At 42.3% G+C, this 27790-nt stretch overlaps 1 protein-coding gene and 2 long non-coding RNA genes across 3 annotated transcripts; 2 read left to right on the forward strand and 1 right to left on the reverse strand.

Moving 5' to 3' along the window:
• Positions 1 to 5665: 5665 nt before the first annotated feature.
• On the reverse strand, positions 5666 to 21765 carry tspan4b (tetraspanin 4b). Its single transcript, XM_080724082.1, has 8 exons — positions 21393 to 21765; positions 17132 to 17201; positions 14474 to 14665; positions 13355 to 13429; positions 10544 to 10639; positions 9629 to 9751; positions 8124 to 8207; positions 5666 to 7507 (listed from the first exon to the last, which is right to left on the reverse strand). Exons 2-8 carry the CDS (start codon positions 17198 to 17200, stop codon positions 7439 to 7441), a joined length of 708 nt encoding a protein of 235 aa, XP_080580208.1. The 5' UTR covers position 17201; positions 21393 to 21765; the 3' UTR covers positions 5666 to 7438.
• On the forward strand, positions 12514 to 14522 carry LOC308283621. Its single transcript, XR_013961947.1, has 3 exons — positions 12514 to 12677; positions 13370 to 13450; positions 14436 to 14522. It is a non-coding gene; the product is annotated as an uncharacterized lncRNA (long non-coding RNA).
• Positions 15078 to 27790, forward strand: LOC308283620. Its single transcript, XR_013961946.1, has 3 exons — positions 15078 to 15542; positions 18864 to 19004; positions 26106 to 27790. It is a non-coding gene; the product is annotated as an uncharacterized lncRNA (long non-coding RNA).

Genomic DNA, 27790 nt, shown 5'->3' on the forward strand with positions numbered 1-27790 from the left:
TGCCCGTAGAACCCGGAAATTTCCCGTTTTTGATTTTTTTTGTTTTTGTTTAACCCCCATAGCAACCCCATCTTTCAAACATGGCAGCCATCTTTGTTTACATTTTAGGAAAACATAATGGCTGCTATCTCATGAATGCCTGAACGGATTTCCATTCAGATTTTTTTGTTTGAAAGCTGTGAGATGGGAGATTTATACCAATTTTGGTGCCAATTCTCAATGCCCTCTCTACTGCCCTAACCCTTTGATTCTATATTCAGCCTATCCGACATGATATTTTTTAAATTAATCTCAGTCTATTGCCATTTTTTATTCTTTTGAATCCTCTGTGTCAATCACAATGTTATTTCTCCTGCATTTATTTGTCCTTAGGTGAGTGTGTCTGCTTGCCAGCTTGAAACATTTGTGTCCTCGACTCCTTAAAACTATCCGACTCTACTTGGGTGTACTCCTGGCTTAAGCTCAGACCGATTTATGCTCTTTTTGAGACTGTAAACGATGTTGTACCCGTAGGGCGACTTGCTGTCTCCGTCCTCGACATCATCAGAGGATGACGGCGGCAAGGAGCAGAAGAAGGTGAAGAAGAAGAAGAAGAAACTGCGGAAGCAGATCTCTGACTTCTTCAGGATCAAGTCGAAGGACAAGAAGGAGGACAAAGAGAAAGAAGACGGGCGTCCTCAGAGGCCCACATCGCTCGAAATCCCTCAAGTCCCAGAGCCTGTCAAGCCCCCCATCTCTCCCAGTGAGTGAGCTCCATCATCTTTGATAGAAATTAGGACTGCAGCAGTTAATCGAACAGAGCGATTATCAGCTAATTAAAAAAATCGAATAAGAATCTTGTACAACAAAGTAGAGGTCTTCCCTTGCCCGCAATAATTGACAATGCCCAAGACCCGTGCTCTTGTTCATCGTGGCCACTCGGGTACGGGTTGGTCCAAATTCTATCACCTCGGGTACCGGGTCTGTATATCAATCATTGTGTGTAAAACCCGAGTGGGGATTCCTTAAGACCTGTACTCAGCACTAATCATTAGGCAAATGCTGATATGAGGGTGTCTTGTCATTGTGCCCCGTAGCTCACCCTCCAGAGTTCTATGAGGAGGTGGCAGAGAGACTGGACAAGTTGGCCCAGAGGTCCCACAGTATAAAGCGGCCCAGTCCCAGACCCATGCCAAGTCCGCCCAAGCCTGCCCCCTCTGACAAACCTCCACCTGGTGAGCACGCACGCACACGCACGCACACACGCACAGAGTCGCTTCTTTCTGGCTTGTTTTCATAGACCTGGTTGCTTGTTTTTCTCGCAAAATCTGGCAACACTGCTGTTGAACTCTAACTTGTCTCTCCAGAAGCTGACAAAGAGGCAGTGTTACAGAAGTTGATCCAGGTACTCTCCATGGAAGGAGACGCCATCAACAAGAAAGTATGTACATTCTACTTTGTTGACTGATATCTCGTCCAGTCACTGACGGGTCATATTACTGTATATTACTGTACTGTTTGCGTTGCTCTTGTGTTGCCTAACAGGCAGCCTATCCTCTCTTCCCCTCTCTTTCATCAGATCCAGTCGGATCACTTCCTGAGATCGTCGCTGACCCGTCTCTCCTACCCGTCCTTCGCCAAGCTCCTTGACACCTTCGCCAGCAGCGAGGTGGCGACGCCTCCGCCCATGCCGGCACCGGAGGCCAGTCCCACGCTGCGGCGAGTGGCCGTCACCATGGAAGTGTCACGGCGCGTGGTGACGGCCACAGGCACCCAGCGCATGCAGGGATACGCTGAGCGCTACATGGAGAACTTTGCACCGTGGGTGAAGAAACAAGGAGGATGGGTGAGCAGTGTTTTTTTTTTACCCATTAAGACCTGAAAAATACCTAAAATTGTCTTCTAAATCCCAATGGTTTCTTTTATCTGTGGTGCTCAAACTTTTGAATGTATGTATTTGACAGCAGGCCCCCATCTCAAAATGTGTTGTTCCAGGGACCCCCCCCCCCCCAGAAGCAAAGATTTGAGTTAAAAATATTAGCTTTAAAATAATATATATTCAAAGATTTTCACAAATGTTCAGTTTTTCAAAAATGGCAGATATATGTGCCTTATGCACATCAGTCCATATGTATATATTTGTATTTATTTCTAAAATGGTATGTATTGGTTGGTGATTAGAGGTTCACATTCCCCAGAGTACACTGATCCTTTATATCAATCATCCTGTTTCATTATCCAACTTTATTCCTTACCAGCCTTGTTATTGTTTGTGTGCAGGAGAACATCGTAGTCTTAGAAGAGTCTGTGGAGTTGGAGTACGACTGAACACGAGGAGCCCGCAGGCCGCTTGGACCATCACTTCCACCAGCAAGGTTTAACCAGTAATGCAACACACTTTCAGCCTGTCCCCCCGCCTACTGTATAGATTAGTAAATAAGGCGAAGTGGAGGGGTATGGATGGAGCAAGTGACACTGTAATGCTTTGGTTAGACATTGGGTGCACTCAACTCCTGTGTAAACATTCCGTGACTAGCTGTTTCCGGGGATCATTCAGATTTCCGTCAGCAACCAGCTACGACTACAGTTTGAAGTCTCGATCAGGAGACGACGGATTGGAATCCTGACTGCTTTTTCACATACTCAGGTGTTTCACATACACCCGATTATCACAGCACACTTGGTCGTGGTCCGCCTGTCGGACTTGTCTTGGAGTTTGACTAGGAGTGCTGTGCTTAGACGAGTGCACCCGTGGTACTGTCGATGTCATTGTGTTTTTAAGCAGGATGAAAGGGTACAGCAGGGTAAACGTTTCAACCTGCAGCACTGACACTACATGATGTCTGTGTTTATGGTTTCACAATATAATATTGGAAATGTAAAAATCATGACACGGAACGAAATGCAAGGTATAATCAACGATGAGCTGTGTGGTTATGTAGAAATAATGTATGATATGGAAGCCAAGTATCCACATTCAAAGCTGAGGGGGTTTGCCTCCACAGAGTACATTCTTCTTTTTCTATAACCACATATGGCTTGAAGTTGATTGTCATGGCCACTTACCAACATTTGAAATATAGTGTGTATTCATATTTTGGGGCAATATATGCTCTTTAAATAGAAACTTTGTTGGCACTACCTTTTACAACATTGAAAAAAATGTTACCTTAACTGTTCTGCTGCCCTTGACGACGCTCACCGTCAGTGAAAGGGTTAATACCATGGCGCCGTTGACGGCAAGGACTGTCAATCTTACTGTATATACAGTAAAGATATTATTACTTACTGTACGTCGCTCCGGTCCCGCCCGCATCGGTAATGTCCGCGATTTGTTTACAACGCACGTCGGGCGTGCACGCGAAGTTAACGTCCTCCATAGTAAATCCATTGAGAGGCCCATAAAGAGACTTCATTTTCTCCAAAAGGGACATTCTTATACAAAGGATGGTCTCCACTCTCCATAACTGTACACAAAAGCTGGGCGCAGCCATGTTCTCTTCTGGGCTCACACTGTCATGTGACTAGATGACGTAATCGTTGCCGTCAAGTGATAATCCAAAAAAACTAAAACAACCCCCTTCCGGCCCTTCAAAATAATAGCTGCGGCCTATGGAGGAAACGGCGTGGCACCGAGGCACCAAGCAAACCTTCAGATTAAGAGGCAGTAGTTGTGTTAACTACTCCAGCAAGTAGGAGAAGCCGTAGTTACGACTTTGATATGAGTACCAACTGTGACAGTCAATAGTTATAATAGTCACATCTTTTACAGAAACGTTTAAAACGTTATATTTAAATACATGGATAGATTGCTGCTAATTTGTGTTAGCATAAATAAATAAATAAATTATTAAAGTATGCATATTCATTTCAGATGCTGATGGTGCTGATGATATGGCAATATAACTTATGCAGCCATCTGAAAATATGCACAGTGCACACCCTCCAGCCAATAAAAGTCGAGTATACTCCATGGGCATGGTATGAGAGGCAATATGTTTACTGTTAAAAAAAGACATGAATTAGTCATTCTGGTCTTCTGGATTCAATAACCAAGTTATTTTGACTCGTGCTTTAGACATTGGGACTAGGGATAAATGAAAGGTGTGGTCTTGATTAGGACTGCAACTAATGTTTTACTTTTTTTTTTTTTATCGGTTAATTATTGTGATGGTTTGTAGACAGAATACCAAAAAAAAAAGAAATCTGCATGGCATACTATGTATATATAGTGTACCAGGGTATAACACACCACTGCAGGGGTAGTAGCAGCTCCAGAGCAGGGCCCAAACTAGGTTCTGAGAACCTTTATCTGAAACTGATCTGTCCTGCTTGGAAGCGAATCAAGGGCATGGCACATCATGGTCTGTGTAGTCTAAAAGTGCCATAACGTAATGTCTGGAATGGAACTGTTAAAACTGACCTTAACATCCATGGTTTGGTCCATAGTAACTATGGTAAGATGCTGAGATGCGTATATTCTCATGACCTAAGTGTGCACATGTGCATTTTTTACAATGTTAAGCTTTACTTCCGATGCTGTATTACTGTGTATACAGTAATCTCCTACTATGCACCTTGGCCATGAAATGATCTACAGAAAGATCTAACATTTATATCCAGTGATGAATTTAAGGATTTCATGAAGAATGGTGGTGATGGAGGAAGGTTGTTTGAACAGCTGTTCTTTTATTTTATTGTGGATATTTTGTATTTAACATGTGTTGCATTTTATCATGTTATTTTATACAGCTGCTGCCTTGGCCAGGTCTATTGTAAAATGTTTTTTTTAGTTTTTTTAATATCAGTAGGACTCCCTGGTCAAAAATATTTGTATAATAGTTAGTTGAAGAATGTATAATGCCAAAACCCACCATTATTATAACCTTAAATGTGCCCCTTTGGAGCATCTTGAATTTCCGTTGAATCTTTAAAATGTGTATTTTTTTTTGTGCCTAATTTACACTTTGTTGTTTTCTCCATCTCAATCGCTGAGTGACACTCAAAGGTGTGAATTGGATATCCTCATGGCTACGTTTGCAAGACTACTTGTTACCTACTGATGAACTTTACAGTATGTATGCGTATTGTACACTCTGGGTATGTGGCTCTAAAGCCATCATGCTACTGTATGCACTGTTCTCTTATTCATATGACACTGTTCAAAGATAATTTATCAAATGGGGGTCTGTGGCCCAATGCAGATCAAACTGGGAGTCCTTTAAAAAAAGCCTAGTGTATTCTACTCTAGGATACCAGCATGTTTGCCACTACATCTGTATTTATTGGTTGAAAATCAATTGTATACAATTTGAGATGTTTTTTTTTTACTTGTTTTATATGAAAGTATTTAAAAAAAATGTTATTTCATGTTGTTTGGTTTCTGTACTACTTCTGAAATGTTATAGATGTTGTCTGAAATATATACAAATTTAATTAAAAAAAATACTTCACATTTGATTGTGAAGTGCAAAAATTGTACATTTGGTTTTGTTTTTGTTCACTCGGTTGCAAATTTGTAAATTAACAATGTGGATTCTACTGTGTATGTACCCCTCAAAGGCACTGTTTGAAGCCCACATTTTAAACTTAAAGGTTACAATGTTGAGTCCAGATATACAGTATTTTAATAGGCCTATAATAATTTCCCCCTAAAGAAGACGTCTACAATAACTTATTATAGCATTAATACAAGTATGTACTTTTATTCGAACAGAAATCAACTACTACATTCATAACCACAGATGTCCAGTACATTAATTGTGGTGTATTTTACAGAATATGCACATTCACGTCATCTATCACTCTAATAAGCATAACAAATAACACTGTTTTGTAAAGTCCAACAAAAATCATAAAACAAAAAGAAGAGAGGCTGCTACACATTCATTTAGGTAATATTTGCTTCGCTGGATTTGGGGACGGGTGTTTCAATATTGACACTTGATCATCTGTATAGAGTACTGAAGTGTGACGTAATTTACACATCCTACCTGCTTCGCTGTTTTCTTCCCCCATTCTGAATTCCCATAGACCTTTTTCATATCGCGTCATATAAGAATTGTGTTCCAATTATAAACAAATGATCTCAGAGGTTTGACTCATATGGATATGAAGAATCAACTGATGGTGAAAAAACGCTAATGTTACTGTCACCGAATTAGTTAAACTTTCGCTAGAAACAGGCAATTTTATTCTCCATAGATAATTACTTCCGTGGAACCGGGGGATGAGCGAGTCACGTCATGACTTCACTGTTCTATTGTTTTTTCCATTTAGAGCCATTTATTGTTTTTAACCACTTTTTTTCTCCCCAATTTAGTTGTTATGCCAATTACGTCCTCCCCATACACACGTCTTTGTTGTTACTGTTGTATCCCTCGGACTCAACCTGCCAGCGAGGAGCCCCCACTGAGAGGACGTAGTCTTAACTTCTACTGCCCAACACTCCCCGCTGACAGGTGCCGTGCAATTAAAAAACAGATTTTTGTTGAATGCTGTTTCCTTTCAGTAATCTAAAACAATGGTTCTCAACCTTTTCAGGCTGTGACCCCCAAAATAATAATACTTGAACTGCGGACCCCTCCACCCTGACAAGCACTAAGAGTTGAGGCATTACATTTTTATTAAGACAGTTCTATTGTGAAAATTGCGAGGCCTTAAATTGTCACTTTAGAAATGTGCAATACCCTCTATAGACTTACACTTCATGTTGGTTTCTTTACTGTTGAGTGAGAAAACAATGTTGCACATTATCATCTGGGGACCCCCCAAAATAATTTGGGGACCCCCCTGGGGGTTCCACTTATAATATGAAAGACTAATGGTGGTTATATACTTTACAGTTGTCAGTAAAATCAGTTAAATAAACATCGGAGTTGTCTATGAACAAGGATTCGCTATAGAGTAGACACTAGAGTGGTATAATGTGTGCATGTTAATGAATGAGTTCTTGTTGGGAGCACTATAGCAGGGAGAAAAAAAAACCATTGTGTCAGTTTGGGAGCAGGTGGAAAAAATATTGTGTCGGTTTGAAAGCAGTTTACCTTATTTCTGTTCTGTTAAATCTATTCAAAAAAATCTACACACCATTTTGTACATCAGGGGAAACCAACTGGAGAGTTTTAAAGCAAACAATCTATTTTAGTGCAGTTTATATTGTTCCCGTTTTCCTAAAACGACGCCATTTTCCAGACAGAAAACGCTGACATTGTGACCTTTGGTATCGTCAATAGGGGACAACGGTGACACATTTCCACCCAAAGTTCAGATCAGTCATAGCCTACTAATATGACTACTTTAAGTGTTAAATGAACACTGTATCCAACAGATGGAATCATGAGTCACAACTTAGGATCACGTGTTGAATATTGTAGATGATGATTACAGGCTGTTTGATGCTATCTGATCCCAGAGCAGTTCATAATTCGCTTTCCCGTTCCAGGAGCCTGGCTTGGGGTCAGTCCATATACTTCTCAGCACGCAGTATTTGACAGTACATCAGCAGGGAGAAAACCAGGGCCAGGAGCTGACAACGAGAGAAAAGAGGCCAACAGGTATGATGAATTATGACAATAGCTTCAAATAAATAGTTGGCGATATGGCGATAGTGGGCATTAAAGAGAAGCATAAGATGGTTATTGTGCAGTATTATTTTTTCTACTTTTTAATTCTTTAAAATAAATCAGTTTTCTCCAGTTTCATTGTTATGCCAATTCGCTCCATCCATGTGTACACACACTTTGACACAGCTGCTTACTCTGGGGAGGGTTTGGTAGACAATCATTGGAGTCACCAGCTGCTTTATTTATTTCACTGTACCCAGCCGAGCGTAGTGGTGAGTTTCACAGGGCAGTGCGGAGGAACATGCTATATGTGTCTCCTATCCCTCCCAGTTCTGCTCCATACTGAACAGGTACCTCGACCAACCTGTAGATGTCACTAGTGCAACTACTGAGCTCACCTTCTCCACCCGGCCTCCCACCCACACCAGTGTTTGTGCTGGAATGCCCGGCCAAACTGGAGGCACCGTGGAGGATACAAACCTCATTCTCCATGCAGGCATTTTCCAGAATGTATATTTAAGCACCCAGAACTATTGAAGAAAAACAAACTGAAGGCGATAAAGAGAAAACGTTAACAACCTGCACAATGCCGATACACACTCCAAACACCAGCACGGAAGGGATGTTGTCTAGCAGCCACTGTCGGGCTTTCTGGTAACATGGCTGTAGAGAGAAGAGAGAGGAGATACAGATATTGAGCAACGAGATCAAGTGACAAATGGAAGTGATGTTGACGGATGGATGGATAGAGAGAGAGAGAGAGAGATGGGATGCGATATGTTTGGGGAAGAGGAGCGTTTGTTTTTGTTAACACTTTTATGCATCCCGGCATACCACCAGTGAGGCCTTAAGGCATGCCTGAGTGTGCCACTAGCCGAGAAACAGCTGATGGCCTTGTGCCTCAACCAGCACGCCTCTTTAGTTGGCAAGCCGTGATGGATAGTTTATCATGTGAAGCAAAACAACCCCCCCGTCCCCGTCCCCCGTCTAACCATTGATCCTAGGAAAAAATGATATGGCCTACGGGATTTGAGGGAGAGAGAGAAGGATGGGGTGCTGGGTGTGACAGGACGAGAAAATGAAAGCTGGGTAGGTTGTTGAAGGATTGAAGAGGTGGCAGATGACAGAAATGTGGAGTGTGGTGGCTGGCGGTGTTACAAAATAATTTGCATCGTCACAGTGTGATCCATTCCTGACATTCTTTTAACATGTGAATACACACACACATCTGGAAATAATCTGGATTCTGTTAACCACTTAAATTAAACCCTATACACTTCATTGACCAGGGTCCCCCAGGGTTCTATACAGTACTCTCCTCTTCCCTCCTTTTGCCCCCCTCTACACCAAATCTCTTTGATAAATATAGCCGATAGAAACGTGACACGCAGTGAGCTCTTGTTTTTGCCGAATGTTGGCCTGTGACAGTGGTTCTCAACCAGTGGTCTGGGGACCACCAGTGGTCCTTGAGGGGTTTCCAGGTGGTCCCCAGCTAAATGATGTAGAGTTGGTAGCCAAATGGACCCTTACAGATCTTTAACTCTTGAGGGCTTAAAATAAAATCTAATTTTACACTCTCAAATAGTTAAATTATTGTTAAACATCTGCATTACTTAATGCACAAGTCTACTCAATTAGAGAACGTAGAATTGTTATTTTGGTCAACATGTGCCTGTTATGTCTCTCTCTCTATTGGTACCACATCAATACAGCATGGAATTGTGGACAAAACATTCAAAGCTTTGGGTCTGATGAGTAGTTCACCCCCAAAATGACTTTTTTTTCTATTGATTACTCACGCCATGGAGACTTGAGTTCAATAATATTTATTTGTATTTGTAACATTCCGAAGACAATAATTTGCCCCAAATGACAAATACAACAAAATATTATTGAACTCAAGTCTCCAGGGTGTAATTAATAGAGAAAAATACATTTTGGGGGTGAACTACTCCTTTGAAACTCATCAAACGGTAGTCTGTGGCTCAAATGCCAGATAAATAATGGACCTTGATATGAAAAAGGGTTGTTATGACATGCCCAGAAGAGACTCTAGGGTTCATTGTGGTTCTAAGCAGACTGACCTCGCTCCATCCTCTGTCCTCGCGACCACAGTGCGTCATCCCGTCAGAGCAGCATGAGGAGGGCAGCGTGCCGTTCAGCACATCATACCAATCTGTTTTATCGGACACACCGCAGCATTTGAACTGGGAGGGGGAGAGAGAGAGAGAGAGAGAGAGATAGAGAGAGAGAGAGAGGGACAGAGAGAGAGGTCAAGTCAATTGGTGTAAAGTAACTAAGTACATGTACTCGAGTATCGCACTTAAAGGGATAGTTCACCCCCAAAATGTTTTTCCCCCTGTCGATTACTCACCCATGGGCATGGAGACTTGAATTCATGGATATCTTTTTGTTTTTGTTTTATTCCTAAGCCAACAATTTGAGGAGACTCTTTGTGTCTCCATAGGGAACAACAAAGCAGACTCTTTGTGTCTCCTTATTGGAACCACTGCTGGTCATTAACTTAATTATTGGCTTAGGAATGTGACAAAAACAACAACAAAAATCCATGAATTCAGGTCTCCATGGGGTGCGAAATTTGATGTCTCCCTGGAACCCAAACTAGTGAAAATAGCAGATTTACAACTCACAAGACAACGCATTGCGACGCGTTGTGAGCTTGTAAAAAAAAAACTTTTGAATTTGTTTTTAACTTTCACATTTTGGGGCAATAAAAAAAGCATATATGGGTCAGCGACCCATATATACGCCCGGCCCACTGTTAGGGAAACAGCGGCAGCTGCAAGTCCTTCTGGAACAGACCGTGGGCTAAATGTCCATGGTGTTGATGTAAAGTGCAGTAACTGAATGTATCTGGACAGTTTTACAGTGGCGTCTCCAATGCAAATGGAACTCATCTGTGGGGATATGTAAGTGATGCTTAAATCACTTGTAGGTAGTGGATACTGCGTAAGCACCACAGAGGGAGAATTCCTCACCATTCTCTGGACGTTGTCCCAGGATTTTCGTAGTCCTTCTTTGCTTCTGTAATCCTTCATTCCCTCTTTTAAATCGTTTTGAGCTTTGTCGTCCAGCTGAGAGAGAGAGAGAGAGAGAGAGAGAGAGAGAGAGAGAGAGAGAGAGAGAGAAAAAGAAAGGCAGAAAGGCATTAACCGATCGCTCAGTCCAATGTGATGTCTGACTGAATTGTGTGCATTAAGTTATTTGAGGCATGCAAGTGCTGTGTATCATTTCTGAATTGTTTGGAATCATCAATTCACCCTCAGTTGACCAGTAAGACCCCCTAATCGGGAGATAAGCGACCGTCAGGTCGCATGTAAAAATCGGCCTGATGGTGGCGCTAAATGGGGCAGATCCATGTTGATGATATGACTCTGGCTGTCTGGCTTAAGAGACAAGGTCATAATCAAGCTCACGGTCAAGATGACATAACCGGTCACATAACAGTCCAGGAATATACCAGGAACAGAGAGACCTAAAACAAGACATGTTGACGTAGGCATGGTTTACTCCCTCAGGGTGAAGGGCGCTACAAGGCCTCCAGGAAGAAATGGAAAATAGCAACTTCTGATGTGTGTGTCCGGTGAATCCCAAACCATGGAACACATCATGAGATGTAGCTCCACTCCACAATGTACTGGAGATGATCTGGCTTAACCGGATGCTGCTGCACTCGCCTTTGCCACCCACTGGAGAGTGGAGAGACATCATATAGAAGATGGCCGAACACAAGGAATAAGACCCCCCAGGTGCATTTTCTTTTTTAATTGAATTCTCCAGCAGGAATGGTTGTAATTCACTTCTGGTGTAACGGGCACATTTCACCGAAAATATAGTGTGTGTAGGAGAGAAAACAATTGGTGCCGGTCAGCAACTGTAAGTCATCCATTTTGTTCCTTTGCTGAGGGAACACTAGCGAAATCCAGTGCAGGAAGTGTGATGCGGAAGCCGGGCTTCCTCTAACAAGGATGCATTTCCCCCTGTCTCTAATCTGGGAAAGCTGGGAGACCATGACCAGGGGTGTTGCACCAAATTCTGGGCCCTGGGTAGTGGGTACAAGGATTCACTGCGGGCCCCCGCACAATTATTTTGTGCTTTAACTATTGAAAAATAGCAGATATACAAGCTCACAGCACGGCACAGAGTGCCGCGCTGCGATCTTGTAGATCTGCTATTTTTGAAAAATCCTGAAAATTTGTGCAAGTCTTTTAATGTTTCAAATCCTTCCAAGGTTTTTTGAAAAACCTATGTTTCTATATCAGTGGTGCTCAAACTTTTTCATGTGAAGGACCCCCAAACTGATATGTATTTGGCCACGGACCCCCATCTCAAAATATTTTGTTCCAGGGACCCCCCAGAAGCAAAATTTGAGTTACAAATGTTCGCTTAAAACTACATATATTCGAAAGATTTGCACACATTTCCACTAAAAATAGTAGCGCTGTGAGCTTGTATGTATATATCTGCTATTTTTCAATAGCTAAAGTATAAAATAATAAAGGCACCTCCACCTTGGGCCCTAGTAACTCAGTCCCACCCCCCCCCCCCCTGTGAAGCCCCTGACCATGACCATGGATTCAGCTTTGTAAAGGCTATGGGAGGGATAGAGCCAGTGCTCATAATGTCCCTGATATTCAACAACAGCATATCCGGGATGATGGGAGTTGGAACAGTTGGAATGTCCTGCTCTAACCCTATACCCACTGAAATTGACCATAAACATAAAAAAATAAAACGCAGAGTAACCTTACAGTGGACGTCTGATGTTTCTGGCTGACACCCAGTTTGAGCTCTTTCATGTGGATCACACAACATGTACTTAAGAGTTTGCTGAGTAAAGGTCAACGTTTCATAAAGTCCGCCCCAAAAATAGCCTGCACTGGTGCTGTGGGAGAGTAAAAAACTGAATGAGAAAGCATATTTGCTTTCTCATTATCTATAAAATTTGGGCTGAAAATGATCTATGGCATAGTTGGGAGATACCCAGTACAATCCTTTTTGTTCGTTTATCTGTTTGTTAACTCTGAGAGGGTACGAATTGTACCGGAGTTGTACCAATACCAGTATCGGAAAAGCTGACGATAATGCCTAAAATGCTGGTATCGGTAATCAGTGAGTACACCAGTCTAATCCAATCCAATACCACATCATTTATCATGTGATATTTAGTTTACAGTAAACAAATATTGATTATTGTATTTTGAATGCTTCAGTTAATGTTGTACTGCTGTTTTATAGTCTTACCGTACTGTTTACAATATTATTTGACTCACTTGTGGCATTGTTATTTATTCCTAGATCTTTGTATTATGCATTGGTATCAGATCGGTACCAACTGATACACAAGTTGCCTGTATCGGAATCCCAGTCGTGTAAAGTAACTAGTTAGTATGTAGAATTTGTTTAGTTTCTTATTACAAATCATACATTTACCACTTCAGACATAATATACTGTAGCAGATCTACTATTTTCTAAAGATTTGTATTTCGAACTTGTGAAATGGGACATTCTGCACAATGAGCTACTTTCTACTTGTGTACTTTAAGTACATTTTGATACCAAAACCTTTGTGCTTTTACTCAATGTTTTAGTCCGGACTTTTACTTGTAACAGAGTATTTCCACATTGCAGTATTGATACTTTTACTTGAGTAAAACATTTGAGTATTTCTTCCAACACTGTGGAATCGGTATGGGGGAGTAAAGAATGGTATCCGTACGTGTTTCATTTGTACCCTCCCAGAGTTAAATGAACACTGAGGGTTTGACTGTGATGATGTTGGACTGACCTTGTGGTGGAACAGGTGGATGATCACTGCAAGAGTCACCTCCGTCAGCACCAAGAGCAACAGGATCACAAAGAACTGCACAGGGACACAATGGAAGTCAGTTCCAGCATAGTGAGTGAGTGTGTGTGTGTGTGTGTGTGTGTGTGTGTGTGTGTGTGTGTGTGTGTGTGTGTGTGTGTGTGTGTGTGTGTGTGTGTGTGTGTGTGTGTGTCATATACAATGCTGATGAAGGCGTGAAACGCCAAAACGCGTTCATTGTTACTGGCTGCTATGCAGCATATACCATGCCAACCTTAATGTAAAATAAAAAAGAGCCTTTTTAGGACTGATCCGTGAGTGCTGGTGTTCTCTTTGAGAATTTTCTTTGTAAAGTTACGTTTCCCGACCGTGCACCCGCTAAGAAGTTTACTACTGTTGAGACGACTTGTCTTGGAGTCGTGCGCGCACCTCTGCTTCACCACTGACATAGAAATATAAAATATTCAAACTTGACTTTTTTACGATTTTTCAAAAATAGCAGATCTACAAGCTCGTAGTGCGGCACTTGGTGCCACGCTGTGAGCTTGTATATGTGCTATTTTTCAATAGCACAAAATGTGAGTGAATCCTTGTACCCAGGGCCCAGAATTTGGTGTGACAACCCTGTGTGTGTGTGTGTGTGTGTGTGTGTGTGTGTGTGTGTGTGTGTGTGTGTGTGTGTGTGTGTGTGTGTGTGTGTGTGTGTGTGTGTGTGTGTGTGTGTGTGTGTGTGTGTGTGTGTGTGTGTGTGTGTGTGTGTGTGTGTGGTGTAAAGTAGCTAAGTAAAGTAGCTAAGTACAAAAAAGTTGTCGACAACCATTTTTCGTTATAGTTTCATAGTTGATTAAATTAACACTGATTCAAAGCGTTGTCATTCTATATACAGAATAGAATAGTATATCAGTGATTTTAATCCTTGCCATGTATTACTGAATAAACTTTTTTCTACTTTGAACTGGACAGAGCTGCCTTGGATCCTTTCTAAGTTCCCCACTCATCTTTGCACTTTTTTGATACCTCTACAACGGAATGAAACTAGACTTGTTGTCCTAAAGTATATCAGTGATGTTCTTCGTTGTGCAGGGATGGGGAGGCTCTCACCGTCATCAGAAGGCACCGCTGCTCCTTGAGCGCGCCGAGGCATCCCAGAAAGCCCGTCACCATGGTAACGCCCCCGGCAACCAGCAGCAGATTGGCAGCCGAGAGGGAGGGGAAGGACAGCGGCAGCGAGGAGAACTCCGCCTGCGTGAAGGACAGCCACACCCCTACGCCAAACAAGCCACACCCTCCGAGCTGGAGGCCGGAGGAGGGGACGACAGAAGAACAGAGTTGAGTGTTTTACTAGCCGTCATCACCATTAAGCCCGATTTATAGCCCGATTCGTCGTATGACAGGGCATTAATTAGGCGTTACACGGACATGCCACATTTTCAAGCATAGGGTTTCGTTTGTTCATTTACACAATTTATTGCTTCTCAAATGATGTGGCGACACACGCTGGTTTGCCGTGAGACAAAACATCACAAGACAGATCATCAGTTCCCCACTATTCACAGAAAACCATCCTAGTGACGGGGGTGATTACTTAGCAGATTGTTTAGTACAGCGATGGCTGACAACCACACATTATTATTGATATATACAATTATGAAAAAGGTTATTAATTATTACTAGTTATTATTAGTTTTAATTTACTATATCAGTACTTTGTGCACACCCATTTTCCAAGAGGCAAAGAGAGGCAAATTCTATACCCTACACAATTTCTAACCACTTTAAACCTGGCATCCCTATTTTGGGCATGTCATTATAGGCTATTTTATGGATTTACTTATTTTCCACAAATGTTGAAAAATAGGAAAAGTAGCAGATCTAAAAGCCTAAAACGTGTGACATGGCATTGCGTAATGAGCTTCTAGATCGACTATTTTCTCTATGAATTCAGGTCTGTGCCTTGAGGCTTGTCCATTGGTGTGCCTTTTGCACAACATGTTTGAAACCACTGCAAACCTTAAACTACTGCACTTTAAATCTCCTTGGGTGTATAAAATGATCCTTCCAACCATGGCAGAAAGCACTGGATGGGAGGAGGAATGTTTGGCAGAACCTCTGAACTGAAGCTGGGAGTCCAGCGAACGTCCAGTAAAACGCCAGAGGAATCTGATTTCAGGTGAGCCAAATTTCAAGCTGCTTTAACAAGAGGCTATTATGCCAAAAGCACTCTGACTCTGAAGTACTGTACTTACAGTAAGTACAATTTTACATCTACATCTCGGATCCAAATATTGTACTTTTGCTCATACACACATTTATTTAAAAACGTTGAAAACTTTAGTTACGAGTTACGAGTAAACACATGAACCACTTCAACCCTATATATATTTTGGCCATTTGAAAATAGCTGATCTACAAGCTCACAATGCGTCGCGATGCGACGTGAGCTTGTAGATCTTCTAATTTCAAATTATTCTTACTTAGATTGTAGATATTCAAAAGATTTTTATACATTTGAAAACTTGAAATGTGACATTCTGCATGATGAGTACTTTTACTTTTGGTACTTTAAGTATGTTGTGATGCCAATTGTTTTGTACTTTCACTGAAGTTCGTTTTGAATTCCAGACTTTTACTTACTCTACATGGCAGTATTGATAACTTTCCTTAAGTAAAACAGTGGAGTACTTTTTCCACCACTGCAAAAGATAAACTTCTCATACAAAAAGCAACGATGCTTCCCCCATAAGTTATGTGTAGAAAATGTGGCAGTGGAGATGGTATGCTAAGTTCTTTCCAAGCTGGATTCCAGGCCCCAAGGTATAATCATCGGCCCCTGTTTGACCTACATAAACAGAACGTTGGCACAGGGGACCACCTAAGCTCATTTCCATATGCTCTTACCAACGAGCACATGTTCGCCATTACTGAGCCTGGATTTTTTAACATGACGCTGTGGCGCCAAACCTCGCCTTAATACAGTTATACCCCCTTGATCACAGCCTGTTTCTCGTTGACTTCACAGCCCATTTTTGCGTTGGCTTATTCCAGTCTAATTCAGATGCCTGGAACTAGTTTATCTGCGGCAGTATAGAATGTATTGTGCATAATTCAGAACTAGTGTGCGTGGAAAAGTGCCACACCGAGATTTAGGTCTGTTTTCCACAAAAGCTTGCTCTCAGTTGCATTGGGAGTAAATCGGATGACATCGAAGCTAATTTAGTGTTGACTTGAGTAAACAAATCCTTTTAAGTAGTGGTAGCAATGTAGTACTTGTGTAAAGGTCCTCATTTCACGATAACATTTAAGTAAAAGTACTGTATTTGATTAGCATCAAAATACATATGAATGTCTTTGATCCAAAGTATGAAGTCTTTGAAACTAGAACTAGAAATGCTTTTAACGGTCACAGTAAACAGGAATTTTGGCTTTGCTTGGCTTGCTCTGATGCTCATCCAAAGCTGGAAGGTTCATTCCCTTTATGAAGTGATAAAATGCTTTATAGGCCGTCCATTTGCTCCTCATTAACTGTGTATGTGTGAACAGCAATCTTTAAACGTTTTAAATGCAGCCCAGTCAAAGTAGAAATGGACTCAGTCAGATGATGGGCTCCTCAAACCATGCATTTTATCTATACATTAGTAGTTTGCATGCTGCCTCTGTACAGTATTAAAGAGCCTAAGCCCTGAACATGACAAGTTATGGTTTAAGATTAGTGGTAGGTCTAAACACAACAAAAAATCTAATCTAATCCCGGATACTGACCCAGAAGATGAGGTTGAAGACAAACATCAGGTATTTGACGCAGCACAGACACTTCCGAGATGCCGACATTCTGCAAGAGAAAGACAGAGAGACAGAGACAGACAAACAGAAGAGAAGAGAAGGGGGCAGGGAGAGGAACAGCGAAAGACAGAGGAATACATGTAATTGTTAGAAAATTACTTCAGTGACTTCATTGGTGAAACATTTTCTTCACGTCCATAGCATTCATGTGTGTGTGTTTCCTGTGTGTTTGTGGGTGCACGACATGTGGGTTAATGTGGTGAAATCAGCTGACTGGGAGGGGGGGGGGGGGGTATTATGGGTTTGTTGTGGTGTGTCACTGTGGTTAGTATGTGTTGGCACGCACACAAGCAGACACGCAAGCATGCACGCACGCACGCAAGCACACACACACACACACACACACACACACACACACACACACACACACACACACACACACACACACACACACACACACATACACACACTCACACATAGGGGTGTAACAACATAGCAACTGCATCGAATTATCGCTTTTAATTTAAAAAATCAAAGTATATCGAAATGAAAACAGCTAAAATCAAATCTTATCGTTTGAGTTTGTATCGTATCGAATCGGCAGTGCAAATAATTGATTGTATCGATACTACGTACCTACTTGTGCATTGTATTTACAGGTAGCATTTTTAAGAAGAAAAAATGAAAAGGAGGGGTTTAATTACTTTTCCTTTCCATATAGCTACACTGGTCTATCGATAAATGTATTAAAATGTATCTTTACACCCCTACACGCACGCACGCACGCACGCACGCACGCACGCACACACACACACACACACACACACACACACACACACACACACACACACACACATGCAACACGCAACAATTTTACAGTACACCGGAAAGTAAATAACAAGGAAAAAAACTAAACAACCACTAGCTAAGATGTAATCCTATTGCAAACAATAGAGGGGCAGCATATAGTGGAGGGTGGTGTACATTGGTAAGAGCCAGGCATAAAACACTGTGTGTGTGTGTGTGTGCGTGCGTGCGTGCGTGTCAGGGACGTGCTGGCCATTGGGAAAAGCGGGCCAACTCCCAAACGGCCGGTTCATTCCCGGCCGGTCCAGGCCGGCCATTAGAAAAAAAATGTAAATAAAATGTGGGCCTTTGTTCCATTTTGGGGGCTGGGGGGCCAACAAAGTAAATCGTCACTGTCGGGCAGAAACCTCGTATCTCCAAGTTTAAAATGTGTACATTTTTTCGCAAAGCAGAGCCCTGCTTCATCATACAAGGCCGTCGCACAAAAGTAGTGAAAACAGCCGATCTACAAGCACACAACGCCTCGCACCGCGAGGCCTTGTGTGCTTGTAGATCGGCTGTTTTCACTAGTTTAAATATTTTTTTAAATGATACAAATACAAAACAAACGGTTTTGGACATACTAGGTTTCCACCCAACAACGACGAAATATAACTCATGTAATTGGCCCACTGGCTTGTCACGATCTGAAATGGAGTAGCAGCAGCCCTATAGAGAGAGATCTCTCTCTATAGCGCGCAATGAGGGCCTCTCCTACTCATTTTCCCGGGCTGAATCAGGGGCCCAGCACGACGTGCGTGTGTGTGTCCACAACAACAGCAGCATATTTGCAGCGTAAGCTCATTCTGTCATTCCGGGTCCTTGTCTTAACTGCGGTGACTCCAGTGACCTGTTCCCACCACAGGAAGTGGAGTCGCTGACAGGAAGGAACCCCCCCCCCCCTGCCCGGCTGAGAGCTCTAATTGTGTTAACCACCGCCAGGCTGCGGGGGCCGTTTACCCTGACCAATGGAGGGGCAGAGCTGTGACTCACCACATAGTTCAAGGTATAGCTCACCCAGGGGTGTCACACACAATTCTGGTGCCCTGGGTACCAGTGTTGTTTTTTATTTCTTTTATTTTAAAGATTTGTTTTTGGGCTTTTTGCCTTTATTGGATAGGACAGTAGACTGACAGGAAATGGGGGAGAGATAGGGAGTGACATGCGGCAAAGGTCGCCCGGATCGGGAATCGAACCGGCGACGCCGACAGGCATTGATGCCGAAATGGCAATGCCTATATGGTATGCGCCTGGTCCACTAGTCCACCAGGCGCCCCACCAGTGTTGTTTTTGACAGTAAATTTTGATTTAGTTTTAGTCATAGTCTTTTGAATAAAATGTAATTTAGTTGTAGTCTTAATTTAGTCATCTGTTTTCTAGTTTTAGTCTAGTTTTAGTTGACTGAATATCATAAGATTTTAGCCGACTAAATCTACAGTTGGTTTAGTCGACTAAAATGTATTTTGGCAGGCCTTGATGGCATCGTAATGACTTATTTTACACGTGGTTGCGTGCTGAAAATAGCTGATCTACAAGCTCACAACGCGTCGCAGCGCGTTGTGAGCCAGGGACCCCCCAGAAGCAAAATTTGAGTTACAAATGTTTGCTAAAAAACACAAAAATGTGCACACATTTTCAAAAATAGCACATCTACAAGCTGTGAGCTTGTATATCTGCTAAAGTTAAATAATTAAGGCCCCTCCACCTTGGGCCCTAGTAACTGAGTCCCACTCCAACCCCCCCTTGTGACGCCCCTGAGCTCACCCCCCCCCCCCCTCAAAACACACACACACACACACACACACACACACACACACACACACACACACACACACACACACACACACACACACACACACCCCTCCAGTTCTCAAGGAATGCACTGCGTTTATCACTATAGTGAAAAAAACGTTCATTTTAAGTGCCATAAAATTCTATTGTGTGGCACTTCAAAAGTAAGGTTCTAGTGCTCTTGTTACATAACAGGACATGCTAACTGAGGGGCATTTCGGAAGTAAAGGAGTAGAATATCCTATCCTATTCCATTTACTGTTATCATGGGTAATGTACTGTAGTCAGGAGCTAGAACAAGCCATGCCTTTAAAAAAGATCTGTCACATAAACATGAATTACTCTCTATTGTCCATTTTCACTATTTGTTGTATACTGAATTATATAGGGCTTAATTGGTTAAGCTTTAGATAGACTGCAAGGGCCTTTGGTTGACAATGCAAAATAATGTCTTCTAATACCTGTACTTATGCTGACTATATAAATATGCTACAAAATAACACTGTTTATAGATTTTGTTCATGAAATATTAGCTGTGTGGTTTGACATTCCAAACATATCCCCTGCGTGGTCGCTTCATAGCATGAGGGTGTGCGTGCGTGCGTGCGTGTGTGTGTGCGTGTGTGCGTGCGTGCGTGCGTGTGTGTATAATTCAGTTGCCAGTGTGTTGTTGGAGGAGATTTTGTGCTCTTGTTGTGTCAGTCGTTCTTTTCTCCTGGAAATCCTCCTGAGGATCACAGGCATCCACACCATCTTTTCCAAATCATCCTCTATGGCAGTGGTTCCCTATGTTGGTGTGTGTGTGTGTGTATGGGGGGGGAGGGGGGTATTCCAGGGGGTCCCCAGCTAGATGATTGATAATCAGAACCCAATGCACCACCAAACTGGGGGATCCATGACATTCCATGAAATTAACAAGTCTGAGAACCACTGCTCTCTGGAACATCACCAGATTTATCATCTCAGTGACATCACTCTTTCAAGTCTCTGTTCTGTGGTTTCGGGCTGTTAGGAGAGAAGCGTTCGCATGTGTCTAAACCGTGGGGTTTCCAAAGCCTTATTGCCTTCAAAGAAACATTGTCTGGGATTTATTATTTTATCAGACGTGTAGTCTAATTGGTTGGATGCTCAGTTGTGATTGGTCGATCACAGCATTCGTCAGTCTTTTATTTCTCGATAACAGACCTCTGTCATTTGCAACTACTGTAGCAAGCAACTGTAGAATCTAACAAACCTTTTCCTTTAGCAGAAGAAATGTAATGCTTTTTAAATCAATGCTTTTATTACCGGTATTTCTTTAGTAGCCATGTAATAAGTGTGATGGTGTGCACTTAGGTGGTCATGTTTTTGATAAATAAACAACCCATTCAGAGTGATTCCTGCATCACACTGAAGGGGGTTATTTATCAATATCGACTGCCTTGCTGTCCATCGTCCCCCACTATGTGACAGGAGTCATACAAGTAGAAGATGACAAAAGTGAAAATGAATCTGTACAAGTCAGATGCAAAGCCTTGGACAGACACATAACAGTCCTCATGCACAAAGTGTGTGTGTGTGCGTGCGTGTGTGTGTGCGTGTGTGTTATTCAGTAAAACGGTACCTGAAACTGGGATTCAGAAGCTGATTTCAGAGGTTTGTGTTGTCCGGTCCTGCCTCTTTGTTCAGTCCTGATTTGGTTCAGCTATTAGAGTTCTTCCTTATGTTTTTCCACTGCAGGTATTCCTTCAGGACCGGTCAGATGTATAGTATTTTATTCTTCCCCCTCTTATCCCCCTTTGCTTTGCTCTCCTGTCCAAAGTATTGTTCTTTGACTGTAGAACCTCTCTCTCTCTCTCTCTTGCTCTCGTTCTCGTAGATTAAAATAAATTGCCTGTCGTTCACTGTTTAACTTGGTTGATAAACGTTGTATGTTTCTGCAGCTATCTAGCTCTCCATCTAGGTTTGTTTATCTTCGCTCCCTTCTGCCTGTTCTTATCCCCTGTTAGAGCTCTCTCTCTCTCTCTCTCTCTCTCTCTCTCTCTCTCTCTCTCTCTCTCTCTCTCTCTCTCTCTCTCTCTGTCTCTGACTCTCTCTCTCTCTCTCTCTGTGTCTCACGTTCCCTCCCAATTCTTTCCAGATGTCTGTTTTGTTACACCCCCCCTCCATCTCCCTCCCCCTCCTATTTTGTTCTTGCTCTCTCCAGAGTTGTAATTCTTTGTGTTCCCTCCTCCTTTACTCCTCGTTCCATTCCCTTTAGCCTTCATTCTTTTTAGTAGTTCCAAACTATCTGTTATACCCAGACTTCAGTTCAACTGATGGATTCTCTCTCTCTCTCTCTCTCTCTCTCTCTCTCTCTCTCTCTCGCACGCACGCACGCACGCACGCACGCACGCACGCACGCACACACACACACACACACACACACACACACACACACACACACACACACACACACACACACACACACACACACACACACCTCACACTCTCTCTTCTCTCCTTCCTGACCAAATGGTGGATGTGAGGTGAGTTGCTCTGGAGGGAGTGTGCGAGTGGGGGGGTCAGGGTGACATGTGCTCCACATCAGGGTCCTACTTTTACCTTACATCTTTCTACTATAATAGACAGGCCAGCTCCTGGTGTTGTTTAAGCATGTCATTGATAGACTCTCACACCACTGCTTCTACAGATTCCTCCTTTCACACATACATCGCTGCATTTCCACCCTACATTCCTAGCTGCTTTCCCTGAACGTATTGTACTTGCACGATGTACAATTAAACAAAACAATAATTTAATGCTATGACGCGAATTACATCATAGTACGTCCATTAGAAACCTTCCGGCCGAAACACAGACTTACAAATAGTTCCACTGTGCAGTGTACTTGCAGATGTGACTGTGTCCCCTGGTGGCAGGAACAGTGTAGTGCAGACATTACGACACACACACACACACACACACACACACACACACACACACACACACACACACACACACACACACACACACACACACACAAATACATGAAGAAACAGTGCTTTTGGTGGGCAACATGGCTTGGAGCAGTTGTGCGTGTGTGCATGTGAGCACGCGAAGCGTGCGATTTCTAGATATAAGTGGCCGCGTCAGCGGCCGCGAATTTCTAGTTGTACAAATGGAAGCAAATGAATGGACTCATAAGGGTCCCATTTATACACATGTTCAGTCCTGCCCTGTTAGCTGAGTCAGCTTAACTCCATTGCAAGAAATATGCCTGAGATGTATACTACCTGAGACAAAACATTTTTCCATTCCTATCTACAGTTAAGGGCTTTTGGTTAGAAACCTTTCTACTGTATATCATAACTACATGTCGACCTCTTTTTAATCTCTCCTCAAGACTCATTTATTTTCTCTTGCTTTTGTTTTTATGTTGTTTGAGTCTATATGTTGCAGGCTGAATGTGCTATATAAATAGAGCTTGATTTGATTAATAAAAAACAAATGAGAAAATCTGTTGAGAATTCAGCGATATGCTGCTTCATACATTAGGAGAGTGGTTCAGGTTAAAGGAGTAGTTCACCCCTAAAATGTATTTTTTTCTATTGATTACTCACAGTATGGAGACTTGAGTTCAATAATATTTTTTTGTATTTGTCGCATTACTAAGACAAAAAAAAAAGATTATAGTAAATTTACACCCACTGATTCTGGATGGGGACCTGAATGCATTTGGGTCCCCATCCGGAATCAATGGGTATACATTTATTGTAATCAAATTATTGTCTGCATGCAACAAAAAACTAAAAATATTATCGAACTCAAGTCTCCATGGTGTGAGTAATCAATAGAAAAAAAGTCATTTTGGGGTCATATATATATATATATATATATATATATTTTTTTTTTTTTTTATATATATATTTTTAAGGGTTTTGCCTAGTTTTGGAGGCCCACTTGCATACCATGCACACTACTAAGGTACGGTAATAAAGTAAAGGACAACATCTAACATATATTTAAAGGACTATTCTCAGAATACCGAGATGGGGGTCAACTTGTGGCAAGGATCCTGAACTGGATTTGCACCTAGGCCTGTGTTTTATGCTTGTTTGTATAATATCTTTTTATCAAGCCACAAGGCAATCACATTGTAAATTACTTTTACTAGTACCAAAAAATTGAAAATATCTAAAAGCTCACCCAAAGGGTCTAATAGTTAAATAAACACTTTTACTGTGTAGGCAAAAATCACCACACCCTCTCCTTCCTCTACTTCTAATCATGAACTGATCTTCACGGATCATTATGATGAAAGAGCACCTCCTGCTGGTCAGCCATTTCATACAATTTCAATTCAAAGGAGCTTTTTTGTGTGAGTGTTGAGAACAGAGTCAATGCTACATAAGTGTGATGTCATAAAACAAATAGTATCAATGCAGTGCCAAAAAAAAGTGACCCTAAACAAAAAAGTGCCCATAACAGCCAATGCTACATGCTACAACTGTCTCACCGTAATGTTAAACACATGTAATAATACTTAAAATACTACTAATAGTGCAGAGCCAAACAAAATTGTCCATTGGTCAGTGCAAAAAAGCAATACAAGTGACACACACTCACAGCAAAAGTGGCACAGGACCCCTCCCTAGGAATGTCATAGAGGTCAGAGACAGTCAGAGTCAGTAAGTGTCTCATTGTATAACTTGAGAGCAACCAGCACAAAGGACTTTCCCAGTTTCCCACACCTCTGTCCTGGGTAGGTGAATCTGTAGTTTTGTCTCCTACTCCAGTATCCGAAGATCTCAAGGTGGACGGTGTGGGGGATGGAGTTATTCAATATGGTGTCCGGCTTCCTAGCCGTTCGCACCCTGACTACTTCCTCCACCCCTTGCAAAGAGGCGACCTGGCATCTGTCAATGAACCTAAGCATAACGGTGGGGGCTAGTGGTGGGCAAGGAGGTAGGGAGCGCTTCGCTGTGTTCACTTGACCGCGCGGAGGCGCCGAAAGTCCCCACCGTTGTGCTTAGGTTTGTTGGCAAAAACATGCACGCTGCAAAGAGGACTCAACAACGGAGCCCACCCTCCTCACCAGTCTGTTGAGGTTGAAGGTGTCACCCGCTCTGTTGTTACCCCCAGCACGTTATTCCAAAGTATAGAACACTTGCCATAACAGACTGGTAGAACACATCCTGTTGCACCCGCCAAACTATCTCAGTCTTCTCAGGAAGAACAGCCTGCTCTTCCCCTTGCTATGAATCGCCTCTGCGTTGTCCGACCAGTCCAACGAGCTGTTCAGGTGCTCTCCTAGAAATTTGTAGCTGTCCACAAACACCACCACAATTAATGGTGCTTGCTTGGCACTGGGCGTACTCTCTTGGTCGTGCGGAAGTCCACCACCATCTCATTTGTCTTGCTAGCGTTGAGCTGGAGGTGGTTAGCCGGCCTCGCTCCACTGCATAAAGTCCCTCACCACACCATCCTACTCAGTCGTGTTGTGACCAGAGATCTGGCTGACCACCATGGTGTCATCTAAGAACTTCTAGATGATAGGTCTTGGTGTTGAAGTGAAAATCTGATGTGTAGAGGTTGAACAGGAAGGGTGAGAGCACTGTGCCCTGGGGGGCACCCGTGTTGCTCACCACAGCACCTCTGACCGACAACAACCACTCACATACTGCGGTCTGCCTGAAAGGTAGTCTGTAATCTATGCCACCAAGCCGATGTACACCCCCACCCCCATCAGCGCAAGCTTCTCTGCAATCACTAGAGGCTGGATAGTGTTAAACTTGAAGGCACTGGAGAAGTAAAACATGATAATATACAAAAAGCTAATGTATTGTAGTAGTAACTCTGTGCAGAAAACATGATGATTAGAAGTCCTCGCGGTGGTTAAGCTTCTCTTGTCACAACAGCATCTTTGCTGTTGTGTTTGCACATTGTTTCTCCCAGCAAGTACTGGAGTTTCTTTTGTAATTGGTCATTTTCAAAACTCTTTTTGGGTGTTTGAAATTGTTTGAAGTATACATGTATACATGTACATGTATACATACATACAGTATGTCTCTGTAGAAGAGAACACACTGGAGCTTGGACAATTAAAGTCTCTGTTATTAATGGTGGTTAGAAACCGTAGCTGTTTCCACCACATTTTGTGTACTTTGGGTGCTTCTCTTGGAAGGCAGGCGTGGAGAATGGATTTGCAGTCTCTGTTTGGTGTCCGATTTCTTAATAATTCCTGGTACCATCACACACACACACACACACAAATGAGTGTGTGTGTTCAAGGCCCGGTGTAACAGACTAAACCCTGGCATCGTTGATGTGATTCTGTTGTGTTTTTTTTTTGCAGTGGTGATTGTTGGGGACTTTATAGAAAGAGGCCGGCTTTGGAACTTCAGCTACAACATGTCATACTGTCACGTGTCATGTCTTCACCAGCCAGTAGAGGGAGTCCTTTTCCACAGACCAGGTTGCAGGTACTTCCACCATCAACTACAGTAACATACATACTACATAAAATAGTAGTATTTGATGCAGTCACTTATGTATTCCTAAGCATCAGCCTGTTTATTATACTTGATAAAAGGTAGGGTTATGGCTCTATATTCTGATACAACTCATTGCTATACTGTGTTTGTCTCTCCAGCTCTTTATAGAAAATGCGTTTTCAGGTCAGGAATGGATACCAATTTTATCCAATCGGTTATTGAGAACTTTGGATCATACCAAAAGTGACGCACTCAGCATCAAGCATGTGATGCAACATACAGCGTCATGTCTAGGGGTCTATTTGTACATCAAGCTGCCTCACTATGGAAACAGGAGATGGGCTCCTTCCCTATGGCTTACTTACTTTAGTAGAGAGAACTCACATTGACAAAATTGGAACAGGAACACTTTACAATTGAAGCTGATGATCTTGCTTGACTGAAATTGGCAACCCACCTGAAATGTATTCCTCTAGCAGGAGAGACAGGGAGAACCCTGAACAAACACCTTATCTATAACAAACACTCACATAGCAATGGAATACATAACTTTACATTTTGAACTAAGAGGCATGTTGTTTTAACCTAAAGATATCACTTACCCTACCTTTAAGTGTCTTTAAATGATCCATAACATTCCATAAACTGATACTTGAAGACTATATTATTGCAGTTAACCTGATGCATTGATACCTGATCATTTACTGCCATTGTAATGTGGTGCTGTACGGTGTTTTTTTGCACTGTTGATTTTTTACTGATTGTTTAGTTTCATGTACTAATTTCTTCAATGCTGCAGCTGCTATCGCGTACGGTGAATAGTTGAACACTGTGAACTGTAGGCCTATTGTAGGTGAATTGATTGCAAATACCTTCTCTCCCCCCTGTTGCCTCCCTAGAACTCTTAATGGTTTCAATATTAAAGAGGAGAATAACTGAAAGGCGTGAACTGTCACCCCTCATTAAAATGAGTACTCATATAGAAAATAGCAGAACTATAAGCTTCACATCGCAATGCTTTGGTGTGACCACGCAACTCTCGTTAAGGGGAGAGACCCTGAACTGAATTATTTTACTGTTGTAACCAAAAATCCCCACAAAAGTTAGAATATAGAGAGACGGACAGAGGCTTATGTGTGAACAATCATTTGACAACTTTATTTAAATAGCAGCGGTAAAAAGCCTACAAAAGAAAGGTGTGTCTGTACCACTCTTGATTGACTGGGGGGACAATAATGACACTTATGTAAAGTCTGTGGAGTTTTCCCAACCTTTTGGAAATCATGTTATGCTTTAACTTACAGACTCCATTTCAACGTAAAAATGTAGAGCTATCTAAGATAGCGCTACATCTGGAGCTATCCCTCTCCAAACCACATGTGGTATTTTCAGCTCAGTAAATGCATTAAAGGAACAGTTAACTCCACTCAACTTTTTGCTCATCAACATACATACCGGTACATGTGTGGTTCTTAGTGGTAAGTAACAAAGAACAATTACATCTCTCTACCTCTCTGTATCGCATGCACACACGTGTGCGTGTGCG

The sequence above is a fragment of the Nannobrachium achirus genome (assembly GCF_963921795.1).
Source record: "Nannobrachium achirus genome assembly, chromosome: 4".
Lineage (NCBI taxonomy): Eukaryota > Metazoa > Chordata > Actinopteri > Myctophiformes > Myctophidae > Nannobrachium > Nannobrachium achirus.

Coding starts and splice junctions, on each gene's coding strand:
- tspan4b (XM_080724082.1), bottom strand. CDS start 17,200: ATGTCGGCATCTCGGAAGTGTCTGTGCTGCGTCAAATACCTGATGTTT. Junction 14,666..17,131: donor TCTTCAACCTCATCTTCTGG/GTCAGTATCCGG, acceptor TCCGGCCTCCAG/CTCGGAGGGTGTGGCTTGTT. Junction 9,752..10,543: donor GGGACAACGTCCAGAGAATG/GTGAGGAATTCT, acceptor TCCCCCTCCCAG/TTCAAATGCTGCGGTGTGTC.